The sequence below is a fragment of the Chiloscyllium punctatum genome, chromosome 18 (genome assembly GCF_047496795.1).
Source record: "Chiloscyllium punctatum isolate Juve2018m chromosome 18, sChiPun1.3, whole genome shotgun sequence".
Lineage (NCBI taxonomy): Eukaryota > Metazoa > Chordata > Chondrichthyes > Orectolobiformes > Hemiscylliidae > Chiloscyllium > Chiloscyllium punctatum.
The window spans coordinates 64,863,011-64,878,061 of record NC_092756.1 but is presented as its reverse complement, the minus strand read 5'-3'; the positions used below and the strand labels follow the sequence as shown (position 1 = coordinate 64,878,061).

General features: G+C 43.9%; 1 protein-coding gene across 1 annotated transcript in view; it reads left to right on the top strand.

Annotated features, from left to right (window-relative positions):
* Nucleotides 1-14,282, top strand: part of LOC140489156 (NACHT, LRR and PYD domains-containing protein 3-like) — a 78,510-nt gene extending 64,228 nt beyond the window's left edge. Inside the window, exons 12-14 of the mRNA XM_072588381.1 lie at nt 11,854-12,021; nt 12,394-12,477; nt 14,047-14,282. Of these exons, the coding sequence (XP_072444482.1) occupies nt 11,854-12,021; nt 12,394-12,477; nt 14,047-14,053 (259 nt within the window). The 3' untranslated portion in view covers nt 14,054-14,282. The remainder of the gene's footprint in view (nt 1-11,853; nt 12,022-12,393; nt 12,478-14,046) is intronic.
* Nucleotides 14,283-15,051: the final 769 nt, after the last annotated feature.

Here is a 15,051-nt window from a genome sequence, read left to right as displayed (position 1 = left end):
TGTGCCATTTGTTGCTTGGGGTCTGTTGTGCTGCTTGCTTTGTTTCGCATTTGCCAATTAGCTACCTGACTGGATAAGTCTGATCACATCTGATATGCTTTAATTGTAATGTCTGTAGCCTCTTGTGGTCCTCCAGTAGCTTCTTCGAATTCCTTAATTATAGCCACATGTTGTAGGGGTGTCCCTCCCAGAGTGATGTAGCTTCCATCCTGACCTCTGACGCCATGATACCTCACAATCATGTATCTACCCAAAGGCATACCTACTGGCTGTTAGCCTGTGAGGTGAGAGTATATTGAGTATAATAATCTGTCCCAGACACTTCTGTTTGTTTTGAAGGTGTTGGTTCTTCTCCCCACCACAGCTGAAAATGTGATGGTCACTCTCTCTTGATGGTATTGGTTACCTCTAGATGACTTCACTCTCAAAGAGAAAATATTCCTAATTCTTAATTCCTGGCATTAAAGCATAAATATATACCAAATTGAAAGAACTTAAAAGATCCTACCGTTGTCTCCTTTAAACTGTATTTAACTTGTTAGTGTTATTTGCTGTCCTTATTGTAGCTCCCAAACAATTAATTGTTCAGTCTAAACTTTATTTCTTAAATACAAGTCTTATCTGCACTTTGTTTTAACATGAATAAATTCAAAATTAATATCCTCGATCAAATCAATAAAATTCTCAATCTAATATACTATTCCAAATGATTTGGAGATGCCGGTGTTGGACTGGGGTGTGCAAAGTTAAACATCACGCAACACCAGGTTAACCAGGTTATAGTCCAGGTTATTTGGAAGTGCTAGCTCTTCGGAGTGCTGCTCCTTCATCAGGTGATTATGAAGAATAGGATTCTAAGACACAGAATTTATAGCAAAAGTTTACAGTGTGGTGTAACTGAAATTACATATTGAAAAAGACCTGGATTGCTTGTTAAGTCTCTCATCTTTTAGAATGGCCATGTTGGTTTCAGTTCTTTCATATGTAAATCACAACATTTTTAAAAACATTTTGGTAACTTTTAAAAAATGTTTTGTGATTTACATATAAAAGAACTGAAACCAACATGGTCATACTAAAAGATGAAAGACTTATCAAACAATCTGGGTCTTTTTCAATATATGAACTTTTGCTATAAGTTCTATGACTTACAATCTTATTCTCCACAATCACCTGATGAAGGAGCAATGCTCCAAAAGCTAGTGCTTCCAAATAAACCTGTTGGACTATAACCTGGTGCTGCATGATTTTAAACAATTTCTAGTTCTCAAAACTTTGATTTGCTGTTTCTGTCATTGTTTTAACTGAGGCATTTGTGGCAGCCATTCTGTCTTAATCATGAGTCTTAGGGAACCTTTACAATCTAATGAAGTATTTTTACAATATTCTTCAAACAGCAATCAAACATTTCTATTTGATTCCAAGCACTTGGGCATCTAAAAGATTCTATTCTAAAAGATATTTATTAATTCCTGTAGGCATCTCGCCATGTTTCCAAATTGAAATACTAGCCAATTCCCTTTAATTCAATCTCTTTTTAAAAGAATTGTTTCCAGAGAAACAATATGTGTTTGTTTTCAACATTTTGTTCTTTCCATTCATTGTCTGTCCCAACTGCATTCTGGAAATGTAAAACACAGGAACTTGTCTTGTATCAAATATTAGCAACACACCAATGAGGTCTTAGTTTCCCTATCAGCATCCCGATCAGCACCTTTGTTGGAAAATTCACCTTCCAATTTCTCTCCAGACAGGCACAATTTCATCGCCTATGAAGTCTTCGTTTCCTGACCTGATGTGTCCTCTCTGTTTGGATTTTTGCCCCTCTCGCCCCACCTGCTTGATTCCATCCTCACCTGGCCTGTCCTGAATCTGCATTCACATTCTTTGGATATCGTTTATATCTGTCTGGTGTGGCTTTCCGCATAATCACCTGCAAGTTTTCCACAAAGTATTGTAATATTACATACTTCAGCTCTCATGTTTTATTTTCCATGTGTCTTATATAATCTACTCTTTCCCAAGTTTACACATTGTCTATGTTTTGCCCAAGGCATGTGCTGTTGTGTTCACAGTGGTGTACTGCAAGGATCTGTTTTGGGGACACTGCTGTTTGTTATTTTTATAAACTACCTGGATGATGGCGTAGAAGCTTGGGTTAGTAAATTTGCGGATGACACGAAGGTCGATACAGTTGTGGATAGTGCTGAAGGATGTTGTAGGTTACAGAGGGACATAGATAAGCCACAGATCTGGGCTGAGAGATGGTAAATGAAGTTTAATGTGGAAAAATGTGAGGTGATTCACTTTGGGAGGAGCAACAGGAATGAAGAGTACTGAGCTACTGGTAAAATTCTTGATGGTGTAGATGAACAGAGAGATCTCGGTGTCCGTAGATCCCAGTAAGTTGTCACCCAGGTTAATAGGGTTGTTAAGAAGGCAGATGGTGTGTTAGCTTTTATTGGTAAATGGATTGTGTTTCAAAGCCATGAGGTCATGCTGCAGCTGTACAAAACTTGGAGTATTGTGTACAGTTCTGGTCACCGCATTACAGGAACAGGCCCTCCAAGCCTGCGCCGATGCAGATCCTCTATCTAAATCTGTTGTCTGTTTTCTAAGGATCTGTATCTCGCTACACCCTGCCCCTTCATGTATCTGTCTAGATATATCTTAAATGCCCATCTCTACCATCTCCACTGACAACACGTTCCAGGCACCCACCACCTTTTAGATTAGATTAGATTACTTACATTGTGGAAACAGGCCCTTCGGCCCAACAAGTTCACACCGACCCGCCAAAGCGCAACCCACCCATACCCCTACATTTACCCCTTACCTAACACTACGGGCAACATAGCATGGCCAATTCACCTGACCTGCACATTTTTTAGACTGTGGGAGAAAACCTGAGCACCCGGAGGAAACCCAAGCAGACATGGGGAGAATGTGCAAACTCCACACAGTCAGTCGCCTGAGGTGGGAATTGAACCCGGGTCTCTGGCGCTGAGAGGCAACAGTGCTAACCACCGTGCCACCTTCTTGCTATCCACCCTAGCTATCAATCAGGTCCCCCTCAGCCTCTGTCTGTCTAATGAAAATAATTCTAATCTACTTAACCACTCTTCATACCTAGCGGTCTTCATACCAGGCAACATCCCGGTTAACCTCCTGTGCACCCTCTCCAAAGCAACCACATTCTTTTGGTAATGTGGCGACCAGGACTGTATACAGTATTCCAAATGTGGCCGAACCAAAGACTTGTACAATTGTAACTCTTATACTCAGTACCCTCTCCAATGAAGGAAAGCATGCTGTATGTCTTCTAGAACACTCTATCGACCTGCATTGCTATCTCCATGGTACAATTGACCTGAGCACCCAAATCTCTCTACACATCAGTTTTCCCCAGGACTCTTCCATTGACCATATAGTTTGCTGTTGAATTGGATCTTCCAAAATGCACCCCCTTGTATTTTCCCGGATTGAACTCCATCTGCCACTTCTCTGCCCAACTCTCCAATCTATCCATACTCTGCTGTATTCACTGACAGTCCTCTTCAGTATATGCTATTTCACCAAAATTAACGACATTTGCAAACTTGCTAATCAGACCACCAAAACCTTCCTCTCGATCATTTATGTATATCACAAACAGCATTGATCCCAGCCTGGATCCCCATGGAACACCACTGCTCACAGTTCTCGATTTTGATAAATTCCCTTCCCCTACTACTCTCTGTCTCCTGCTGCCCAGCCAGATTTCTATCCATCTAACTAGTACACCCTGGGGCCCATGCAACTTCACCTCCTCTATCAGCCTACCATAGAGAACATTGTCAAATGCCTCACTGAAGTCCATGTATATAACATCTACAGTCCTTCCCGCATCAATCAACTTTGTCACTTCCTCAAAGAGTTCTATTAAGTTGGTAAGACATGACCTTCCCTGCACAAAACCAGGTGATCTATCACTGATAAACCCATTTTCTTCCAAATAGGAATAGGTCCTATCCCTCAGTATCTTTTCCAAGAGCTTCCCTACCACTGATGTCAGGCTCATCGGTCTATAATGACCTGGATTACCCTGCTATCCTTCCTAAACAAGGGGACGACATTAGCAATTCTCCAATCCACCAAGACCTCACCCATGTTTAAGGATGCTGCAAAGACCTCTGTTAAGGCCCCAGCTATTTTCCCCTCTTGCTTCTTTCAGTAACCTGGGATAGATCCCATCTGGAATTGGGCACTTGTCCACCTTAATTCCTTTTAGAATACTTGCTCCCTCATGCCAACTTGACCTAGAGTAATCAAGCATCTATCCTGAACCTGTCATCTGTCATGTCCCTCTCCTTGCTGAATACTGAGGCAAAGTACTCATTAAGAATCTCACCCATTTTCATTGACTCATGCATAACTTTACTGCTTTGTCCTAGAGTGGGCCAAGCCTTTCTCTAGTTACCCTCTTACTCCTTGTATATGATTAAAAGGCTGTGGGATTTTCCTTAACCTAGTTTGTTAAAGATATTTCATGACCCCTTTTAGCCCTCTTAGTTCCTCTTTTCAGATTGGTTTGACTTTCTCGATATTCATCCAAAGCTTCATCTGTTTTCAGTTGCCTAGACCTTATAGAACATAGAACAGTCCAGGCCTTTCGGCCCTCAATGGTTTCACAGATTGGTGCAACAATCTGAAGCCCATCCAACTTGAATTATTTTATTATCATCCATATGTTTATCCAATGTCCATTTAAATGCCCTTTAAAGTTGGCAAGACTACTACTGTTTCAGGCAGGTCGTTCTCCGCCCCTACTACTCTCTGAATAAAGAAACTATCTCTGACATCTGATCTATATCTGCCACCCCTCAATTTAAAGTCATATCCCCTCATGCTGGCCATCACTTATGCGGAAAGTCAGGAGGCATGGGATAGAGGGAAATTTGGCCAATTGGATAGAAAACTGGCTAACCGGTAGAAGTCAGAGAGTGGTGGTAGATGGTAAATATTCAGCATGGAGTCCAGTTACAAGTGGAGTTCCGCAGGGATCAGTTCTGGGTCCTCTGCTGTTTGTAATTTTTATTAATGACTTAGAGGAGGGAGTCGAAGGGTGGGTCAGTAAATTTGCAGATGATACAAAGATAGGTGGAGTTGTGGACAGTGAGGAGGGCTGTTGTCGGCTGCAGAGGGACTTAGATAGGATGCAGAGCTGGGCTGAGGAGTGGCAGATGGAGTTCAACCCTGCCAAGTGTGAGGTTGTCCATTTTGGATGAACAAATAAGAATGCGGAATACAGGGTTAATGGTAGGGTTCTTGGTCAGGTGGAGGAACAGAGGGATCTTGGGGTCTATGTACATAGATCTTTGAAGGTTGCCACTCAGGTGGATAGAGTTTGTAAGAAGGCCTATGGAGTATTATCGTTCATTAGCAGAGGGATTGAATTCAAGAGTCGTGAGGTGATGTTGCAGCTGTACAGGACTTTGGTTAGGCCACATTTGGAGTACTGTGTGCAGTTCTGGTCGCCTCACTTTAGGAAAGATGTGGAAGCTTTGGAGAGGGTGCAGAGAAGATTTACCAGGATGTTGCCTGGAATGGAGAGTAGGTCGTACGAGGATAGGTTGAGAGTTCTCGGCCTTTTCTCGTTGGAACGGCGAAGGATGAGGGGTGACTTGATAGAGGTTTATAAGATGATCAGCGGAATAGATAGAGTAGACAGTCAGAAACTTTTTCCCCGGGTACAACAGAGTGTTACAAGGGGACATAAATTTAAGGTGAAGGGTGGAAGGTATAGGGGAGATGTCAGGGGTGGGTTCTTTACCCAGAGAGTGGTGGGGGCATGGAATGCGCTGCCCGAGGGAGTGGTAGAGTCAGATTCATTGGCGACCTTTAAGCGGCATTTGGATAGGTACATGGATGGGTGCTTAATCTAGGATAGAAGTTCGGCACAACATCGTGGGCCGAAGGGCCTGTTCTGTGCTGTATTGTTCTATGTTCTATGTTCTATGTTCTATCACCATCTGAAGAAAAAGGCTGTCACCATCCACCCTATCTAACCCTCTGTTAATCTTATATGTCTCAATTAAGTCACCTTTAAACCTTCTCTCTAATGGAAACTGCCTCAAGTCCCTGAGCATCTCCTTATCTATTCCCTCCATACCAGGCAACATCCTAGTGAATCTCCTCTGAACCTTTTCCAATGCTTCCACATCCTTCCTAGAATACTGTGACCAGAACTCCATGCAATACTTCAAATGTGGCTGCACCAGACTTTTGTACAGCTGCAGCATGATCTCGTGGTTCCAAAACCCAATCCCTCTACCAATAAAAGGTAATGCGCCATATGCCTTCTTAACAACTCTCTCAACCTGGGTGGCAACTTTCAGGGATTTATGCACATGGACACCAAGGTCTCTCTGCTCATCTACACTACCAAGAATCTTAGCATTAGCCTCATACTCTATTCCTGTTGCTCCTTCCAAATTGAATCACCTCACGCTTTTCCACATTAAACTCTATTTGCCATCTCTCATAAATCAAAACAAAATAAAAATTAGACACCTTACCAATCCAGCACATAGAACCTTTTTTATTAGATTAAAGAAGGAGAATGAATGGGAAACACTACTTTACTTTAATAGTGTTCCAGGTAAAGCAACCACCAAATATATTACTTTACTTACCCAGCAGCCCTCCAGTCCTCACTCCTCCTGTTAAAATGGAGGTCTGACTTATGTATACTTCCTTTTTCCTCTTAGGTCATCTCACAATTTCACCTGTCATCCATGATTCCCTAATCTTGCCATTTCTATCCCTCATATTCACAGGGACATGTGCATTCTAGTCAAAATCTCTTTAAAAGCCTCCCCCATATGGGCAGCACGGTAGCACAGTGGTTAGCACTGCTGCCTCACAGCGCCAGAGACCCGGGTTCAATTCCCGCCTCAGGCGACTGACTGCGTGGAGTTTGCACATTCTCCCTGTGTCTGTGTGGGTTTCCTCCGGGTGCTCCGGTTTCCTCCCACAGTCCAAAGACATGCAGGTCAGGTGAATTGGCCATGCTAAATTGCCCGTAGTGTTAGGAAAAAGGGTAAATGTAAGGGAATGGGTGGGTTCCACTTCAGCGGGTCGGTGTGGCCCCCCCGAAGGGCCTGTTTCCACACTGTAAGTAATTATTTTAATATCAAATGTGGATTTACTCTCAAATAGCTGCTCCCCCAGCTCCTGCTGCAGTAGGAATTTTGCTGCAATTTAGCACTCTCGTCTTTACCCATGAGTGTACTGAAACTTACGGAATTGTGATCACTATTACCAAAGTAATCCCCTACTGAAACTTCAACCACCTGGCCAGGCTCATTCCCCAACACCAGGCCCCTTCCCGAGTTGGGCTATTTACATACCACTCTTAGGAAACCCTCCTGGATGCCCCTTACAAATCCTGCTCCATATAGACCTTTAACATTAAGTGAATCCCAGTCAATGGGTGGCACGGTGGCACAGTGGTTAGCACTGCTGCCTCGCAGCGCTGGAGACCCGGGTTCAATTCCCGCCTCAGGCGACTGACTGCGTGGAGTTTGCACGTTCTCCCCGTGTCTGCGTGGGTTTCCTCCGGGTGCTCCGGTTTCCTCCCACAGTCCAAAGATGTGCAGGTCAGGTGAATTGGCCGTGCTAAATTGTCCGTAGTGTTAGGTAAGGGGTAGATGTAGATATAGGGGTATGGGTGGGTTACGCTTCGGCGGGGCAGTGTGGACTTGTTGGGCCGAAGGGCCTGTTTCCACACTGTAAGTAATCTAATCTAATCTAATCTAATGTTGGTAAAATTAAAATCTCCCATCACCACCACACTGTTGCTCCTACATCTTTCTGTAATCTGTTTACATATTTGTACCTCTATCTCACGCTAGCTGTTGTGAGACCTGTCGTACAGCCCTAACATTGTTATTGCACCCTTCCTATTTCTGAGCTCTGTGCATATTGCCTCACTGCCTGAATTGTCCATAATGCAACTCCTCGAACCCTTTTACCTCCGTCTCTGTCCTGCCTGAAGCATCTATATTGTGGGATATTTAGTTGCCAATTATGCCATTCCCTCAACCAAGTCTCAGTAATAGCAATGACATACTCCCAGGTACTAATCCAAGTACATTCATGTGCCTTACCTACTACACTTCTAGCATTAAAACAAATGCATCTCAGACCAGTCTGACCCTGTTCTACAAAGCTTCCAACAACATACAGCAGCCATCGTCAATAGGAATGACTTTCACACTCAAAATGTAACTGATCTGTGACTGCTGCAAACAAATCCTTACTGACTGTGCAAGCTCCCTGATACCTACACATTGCGGTAATCCTGGATGCTTGACTTTTTCAGGCTCTCTGTTTGCCATCAAGGTTTGGTACTAGATAGCAGATGGTTGTTTAACAAAAATGAACTGAACTAATAGTCCAAAGCATTTCCACCATTAATGAGGCTCAAGACAGGAGGATGATGGAATGCTAGTAGAAAATGAGGACTGCAGATGTTGGGGATCGGAGTCAAAAAATGTAGTGTTGGAAAAGCACAGCCGGTCAGGCAGCATCCAAAGAGCAGGAGAGTCGATGTTTCAAGCATAGGCTCTTCATCAGGAATGAGGGAGTGGCACAAGGGGGCTGAGAGATAAATGGGAGGGGGGGGCTAGAGGGAAGGTAGCTCGGAATGTCACAAGTCGATGGAGGTGGGGGTGATAGTGACCGGTCAGAAAGGAGGGTGGACCAGATAGATGGGAAGGAAGAACGGTTCAAGAGAGCGATACTGGGTTGCAGGGTTTGGTCAGGGATTGGGTGAGGGCAGGGTAGATAAGGAAACTGGTGAAATCAACATTAATTCCATATGATTGGAGGGTCCCAAGGTGGAAGATGAGGTCTTCTTCCTCCAGTCATCAGGTGGCTAGGATTTGGCAGTGGAGGAGACCCAGGACTTGCATGTCCTTGGCTGAGTGGGAGGGGGAGTTGAAGTGGTCAACCAAGGGCAGTTGGGTTGTTTAGTGTGTGTGTCCCAGAGATGTTCTCTGAAACATTCCACATGTTTGCATCCTGTCTCCCCAGTGTAGAGGAGACCACATTGAGAACAATAGATGCAGCAGATGAGGTGTTTGGATTTTCAGGAAATTCTCTACCAGATGTGGAAGGATCCTTTGGGGCCTTAGATGGAGATGACGGGGGAGGTGTGGCACAGGTTTTATAACTCTTGCGGTTGCAAAGGAAGATGCTGGGAGTGGAGGGTGGGTTGGTAGGATGTGGACCGAATGAGGGAGTTGCGGAGGGAATGGTCTCTGCAGAATGCAGGTAGGGATAGGGAGGGAAATATATCACTGATGGTGAGGTCTGTTTAGAGGTGGCGGAAATGACTGAGTATGATGCGATGTATTCAGAGATTAGGAGGGTGGAAGGTGAGGATCGGGGGGGTGGGGTGGAGGGTTCTATCATTGTTGCATTGGGAGAGGTGGGGTTCTAGGGCAAAGGTACAGGAAGTGGAGGAGATGCGCTGGAGGGCATTGTTAACCATGTGGATGGGGAAATTTCGGTCATTGAAGGAGGAGGCCATCTGGGATTTCCTGGAGTGGAATTGATCCTCCTGGGAGCAGATACAGGGGAGGCGGAGTAATTAGGTGTAAGGAATAGCATTTTTACAGGAGTAAGGGTAGGAGGAGATGTAGTCTCGGTAGCTACGGGAGTCGATGGGTTTGTAGTAGATGTCCATATTGAGTTGGTTGCCAGATATGGAGATGCAGAGGTCCAGGAAGGGCAGGGAGGTGTCCGAGATGGTCCAGGTGAACTTGAGGTTGGCGTGGAAGGTGGTTGTGAAGTTGATGAACTGCTCAACGTCCTTGAGCGCATGTGGTGGTGTCAAAACAGTCTTCGATGTAGCGGAGGAAAACGTGGGGAGTGGTGCCGATGTAACTGTGGAAGATGGGCTGTTCCACGTACCCGGTGAAGAGCAGGCCCATGTGGGTGCCCATGACTATCCCTTTAGTTTGAAGGAAGTGGGGGAGGGCGGGGTGGGATGGAATTGCTGCTGACTTGTCTGGATCAGTGATGCTCCAACAACATTTGCAGCTCGACTTCGTTGTTACGACACGGAAATTAAACTCTCCGTTAATTAAGCCAAACACCCAGGAAAGCTCGTCTGACCTCGCCTCATAATCTGTTAAAATACGAGTGACAGAGAACTCCCAAATTCCACTCTTTAAAGGAAATATCATCAATTTATTTTTTAATTCTGAGTGAACATTAAACAACAACTGTTCATAACTCTGAGTCAGCACCCACCGCCCCCCCCCCCCCTCCTCCTTTTCTCTTAACAGCTTATTATCTGCCTCTAACTCTATAACAATGCACTTCCAGTAAGGCACTTATTAAAATACATCAACTTCATTTCAAAGCCACACAGGCACTGTTTTCTTTTGTGTCTTCACTCTTCCAGCTGGAGATTTTCCTGGGTCGTTGTCTTTCTTTATACTGCCATTATGTTTCACATGAAAAGATACCTTTGATAGTGTTTTCTAAGTTCTTTGAGAGCAAGATATTAGCTGGGCAATTAGCTCTCCAGGGCTTTTTCTCTCTCTGCGGCAGTTGCTCTCTGACCAATTTTCAAAATGTCCACATTCTTTTACCCCCAGCTTTGGCTCATCTCATTGGTTCAATGTTGGCAAAACAATAAATTCAAACTCGATTGGGTTTTAGTATCTTTGGTCATAATTTTAACAGGTTAAATTTGAATTGTCAAAACAGCCACCAAAACTCAGGTATCCATTTCTCAGCCAAATGTTACGCATTTACAATTTTCCAGTGCACTCTTGGACTGTCATTTAGTCATATACGCAGGTGCTTGTAATCTCTCAGTTCAGAACAACACTGTCTCTCTTAAAAGTACAGTACATGCCTTCAACTTCATACCATCATCTCAGGGTCAAAGGAATCCACTCACTCCATACCAATGGATTGTGCTAGCTGTGTGGAACTTTATGGACGATGCACTGTTGTAACTCATGAACACTACTTCCACTTACCGTATGGATATCTCGGAAAAAGAGTTAAGGCAGCACCATCTGCAAATTCCCTTCAAGCTGCACACCATCCTGGCTTGGAACTATATTGCTGTTCCTTTGCTGTCACTGGGAAAAAAAATCTTAGCACTACGTTCTGAACAACATTACAGGTGTACCTACACCAGATGGACAGCAGCTTGCTGGCAATAAATGCTGGCTTTGCCACAGACACGTAAAAGAATGAACAAAAGCAAGCTGTATTCACTTGGGAACTCGGGCCATTGTGCATAGGAAAGAGACCTGTGTTCTGGTGGTGGATGGCATTCTGTGTAACCTGGAGCTACAGTGGGCTGCACTGTAATTTTCTGGCTCTGACAATATTGCATTCATGACTCTCCATACCCTGCCCATGTGGCCAAGCCACCTGATTCCAATCCTGTTAACAGGATTTTCTAACATCATGTCCTTATCTTCAGTGCTAGCACCAAATCTATTCCTACTCCACTGACTTATCCCATTATGCTTCCGAGCAACTCGGGGCAAGAAAGTGAAGATGTAGAGGTTCTGTTTTGGAACCTTATCCTGATCACTCCTGTGCTTCTATTTTGTTCTCTCTTTCTGTCCGTATCCCCTCTCCTTTCTTTGCCACTAAACCCTTTTCAATTGCTGCTTTTTCCATTTCTGATGAATGCAGATGGTGCTCAGACATTAATTTTACAGGACTAATGTAACTTTTTTTCTAAATCAAATCTTGAGGACTTTACACTCTACATTAGTGTCATCACGAGTGGATTTTCCCCTCATTTCTCATTTTACTCTCTCTGATCCCCAGACTCGGTTATAACAGTCTCTCAGATTCTTGTGCTGAGGATCTTGCCTCTGCACTCAGTACAAAGCAGTCGTTGACATACTTGGATCTGGGGGGGAACTCCTTCACAGACCAATCCATCCCCTTTCTGCTCCACCTGATACAGACCTGCAAGAGTCTACAGGAGATTCGGTGAGCATTTATGTCAATTTGAAGTTTGAATAGAATTATTTAAAGTTTAGAACCAAAATAGAAATTGCTGGAAAAGCTCGGCAGGTCTGGTAGCATCAGTGAAGAGAAATCAGAGTTAAGGTTTTGGGTCTAGTGACATTTTCTTCAAAGTCAAACAGACCTGAAACGTTAACTCTGAATTCTCTGCACAGATGCTGCCAGACCTGCTGAGCTTTTCGATCAGTTTCAGTTTCTGTTTTACAGTATCCTCAGTTCTTTAAGTTTTCATTAAATTTTAGGTTTAATATTTTTAGGTATTATTGAATTATGAACTCCAGTTCCTCCAATATTTATATTGTTAAACTTTTTCCTGATTTAATTTTCATATTTCAGATTTTGGAGCAATCAGTTCAGTTCAAGTGGGAGAAGACAGTTGGCATCGCTGCAGTCACTGAAACCTAACCTTCGTGTGCATATGTGAGCATTTCAATTTCTCTCACCGCATGAACAATTTGATCTAATTTCCACCCCCACGCCCCCCTCCTTTAAGTGGCCGTGCTCCAGGCTGAAATCCTATTGGCTGTTGCTAGGTCTCCAGCTCGAGCTGAGTGAGGGTCATCTCCCATTGTGGGGTCAGAGGGTCAGGAGAGTCAGGGACCTGGCCCCACAGTGCAGCTTCTGTCGAATATCCAAGTCTCGATGTTTCCCCAATGGGAAATACACAACCAGGAAGGAGCCACTGTGGGGCTCACTCAGGACTGCGAAGGGGGTATGACATTTATACTTGGGGCTTGGAGGGGAAGTCCCACTGGTTTCTATGTGGTATCTATGCCCAGGGACTCTGCTTGGGAAGTGAACCTACATATGTTTAGGATAGGATCGTTTCAGCTAGGATATATTCTATCATTCAAAAGGGTCAAATATCTACTGTATGGGGCACCTATTGTTGCAGATTATAGTGGATTGGCAACCAAGGAATTACACTGAAAATATAAATACTTTTCTGAGTTACCTCAGTAAGAAAGGAACAATTCCAGTGACCAGGAACTTGTAGGAGCAGCACCTGGAATTGCATGTCAGGAGCCTGCAGAAACCTGGTCATAGCAGAATCTGTGGAAATCCCCTCGGGAATTGAAGACTCTGATGTGAGACCATTATCTGGTACCCTTCTAAAGGATCCATTAAAATTGGAACAATTTAAGGTTCTAATTCTGTACAGTTAAGAGTTGCCCAGGAAATGTTAGACAATGAGGACGCCAACCCAATACCATTTGCAGTCAGTTTGGTCATTGCCTGTTCTAACATGTGCTGCCCATGATACGTGCCCAATATCCCTTTCCTCCAACCCTGACGTTTTCTGAAACCCTCCCATTAGCCCTAAAATCCCCAGCCACCAGCCCATAGCCCGAGCATCACTCAACTGTAACACTTAACTTACATAATTAGCCTTTCACAGCAAATGTCAGGGTCTGGCTGTACTGTTGGGTGTTTAATTCATGGACTCAGTGCACTCTTGCAAAAAAGGATTGGCATGACTTCTTCAGTACCCCTGAACTAGGGAAAACTGTGTTCATTTCAGCTACACTGTGCATTACTGATGAGGCTGGAATCTGAATGTCCAACTATAAATGTGAATCTCAAGTACTAACATTAAAAAAAGAGTGGAATAGCAATCACAGTCAGAATATCTGAGCCAGTGTATTTAATGCAGACTCTGTCCAATTGTTATTGGTATCACTTTTAACTGAACAATAAGTTTTCATAACTGCTGAAATGGCACACGTCATCTGGAGAATATCAAATACAGAATTGACCAGATAAATTTTCCTGCATTCACCAAAAATAACAAATGTAGAACTTGCTGATTCAGTGTAAACTGCACTACAGTAAATGGACATATACGATCCACATCTAAGCTACTGAGTATAATGCATGGCCTCTGGCCTTAACAGAGCAAGGTTATCAGAAGTTAAATAAAGGGAAGGTAGTTTGATATTCTGGGTCAGTTCATTATGACATAACTCTGTTCTTTTAATACTGTTTCAGAATCTGATGGATCTACAATACATTGTTGTTTCCTGCTTTATTTTACATTCCGATCCCATGTGGTTTGACCATTCTCTCTTCCCTCTTGGATAATAAATGGTAAGGTTTCACTGTATTTATCAGACTTCAAAAATCACAGACTGGGAAGAATCAAAGATTCAAGAAGACAGCCCAACAGCAACATCTTGGGGCAATTGATGTCAGTGACTTTACCAGCGATTCCCACAGCTGCAAAATGAATGGAGAAGAAACATTGCTCCAACATAAAACTGGTTTCATAGAATAGAATCCCTACAGTGCAGAAAGAGGTCCATCGTGTCTGCACCATTCCTCTGAACAGTATCCCAGCCTATCCCCACAACCATACGTTTAATGTGGTCAATCCACCAAACCTGCACCTCTTTGGACTGTGGGAGGAAGCCAGAGCACCCAGTGGAAACCCACACAGATACAAGGTAACTCTACACCTGAGAATCAAACCCAGGTCCCTGGTCCTGTGAGGCATCCAGGCTAACTGTTGAGCCACCGTGCTGCTCTTTCAATCTTTGAAATGTGTGGGTCAGTCAAAGAGACAGGATGGTTTCTGAGTATTCTCTCTCCGGTTCCAGCTTTGGTCTGACTATTCCTCACGGCGGAATGATTTGATTCTCTCTGTCTCTGCGTCATTTGAGCTGCCGCTCCCAAATCAAACCAAATAAGTGTTTCTTGGGCTAACCGAGATTATTATGTGTGTTTACTGGAAGGATTGAGCAGTGCAATTTCCCTCGAGGTCTGAATATTGCTCATGGTTTGTATGGCAGATTATTGTAACATTGTAACAAGTGTATTTGTCTGCATCAATGTCAATGGAAACCGCAATGACAACGTTGATGCCCCAGGACACCTTGGCTTTGCTGCAATTTGACACTTCCAAGGGTCCCCGGTCTGGGGTCCCTGCTGCCAGGGGTCCCTGCTCTGGGTTCCCTGCTGTTTATGTGCTGTCATACTGGTAAGTGGATATGATTG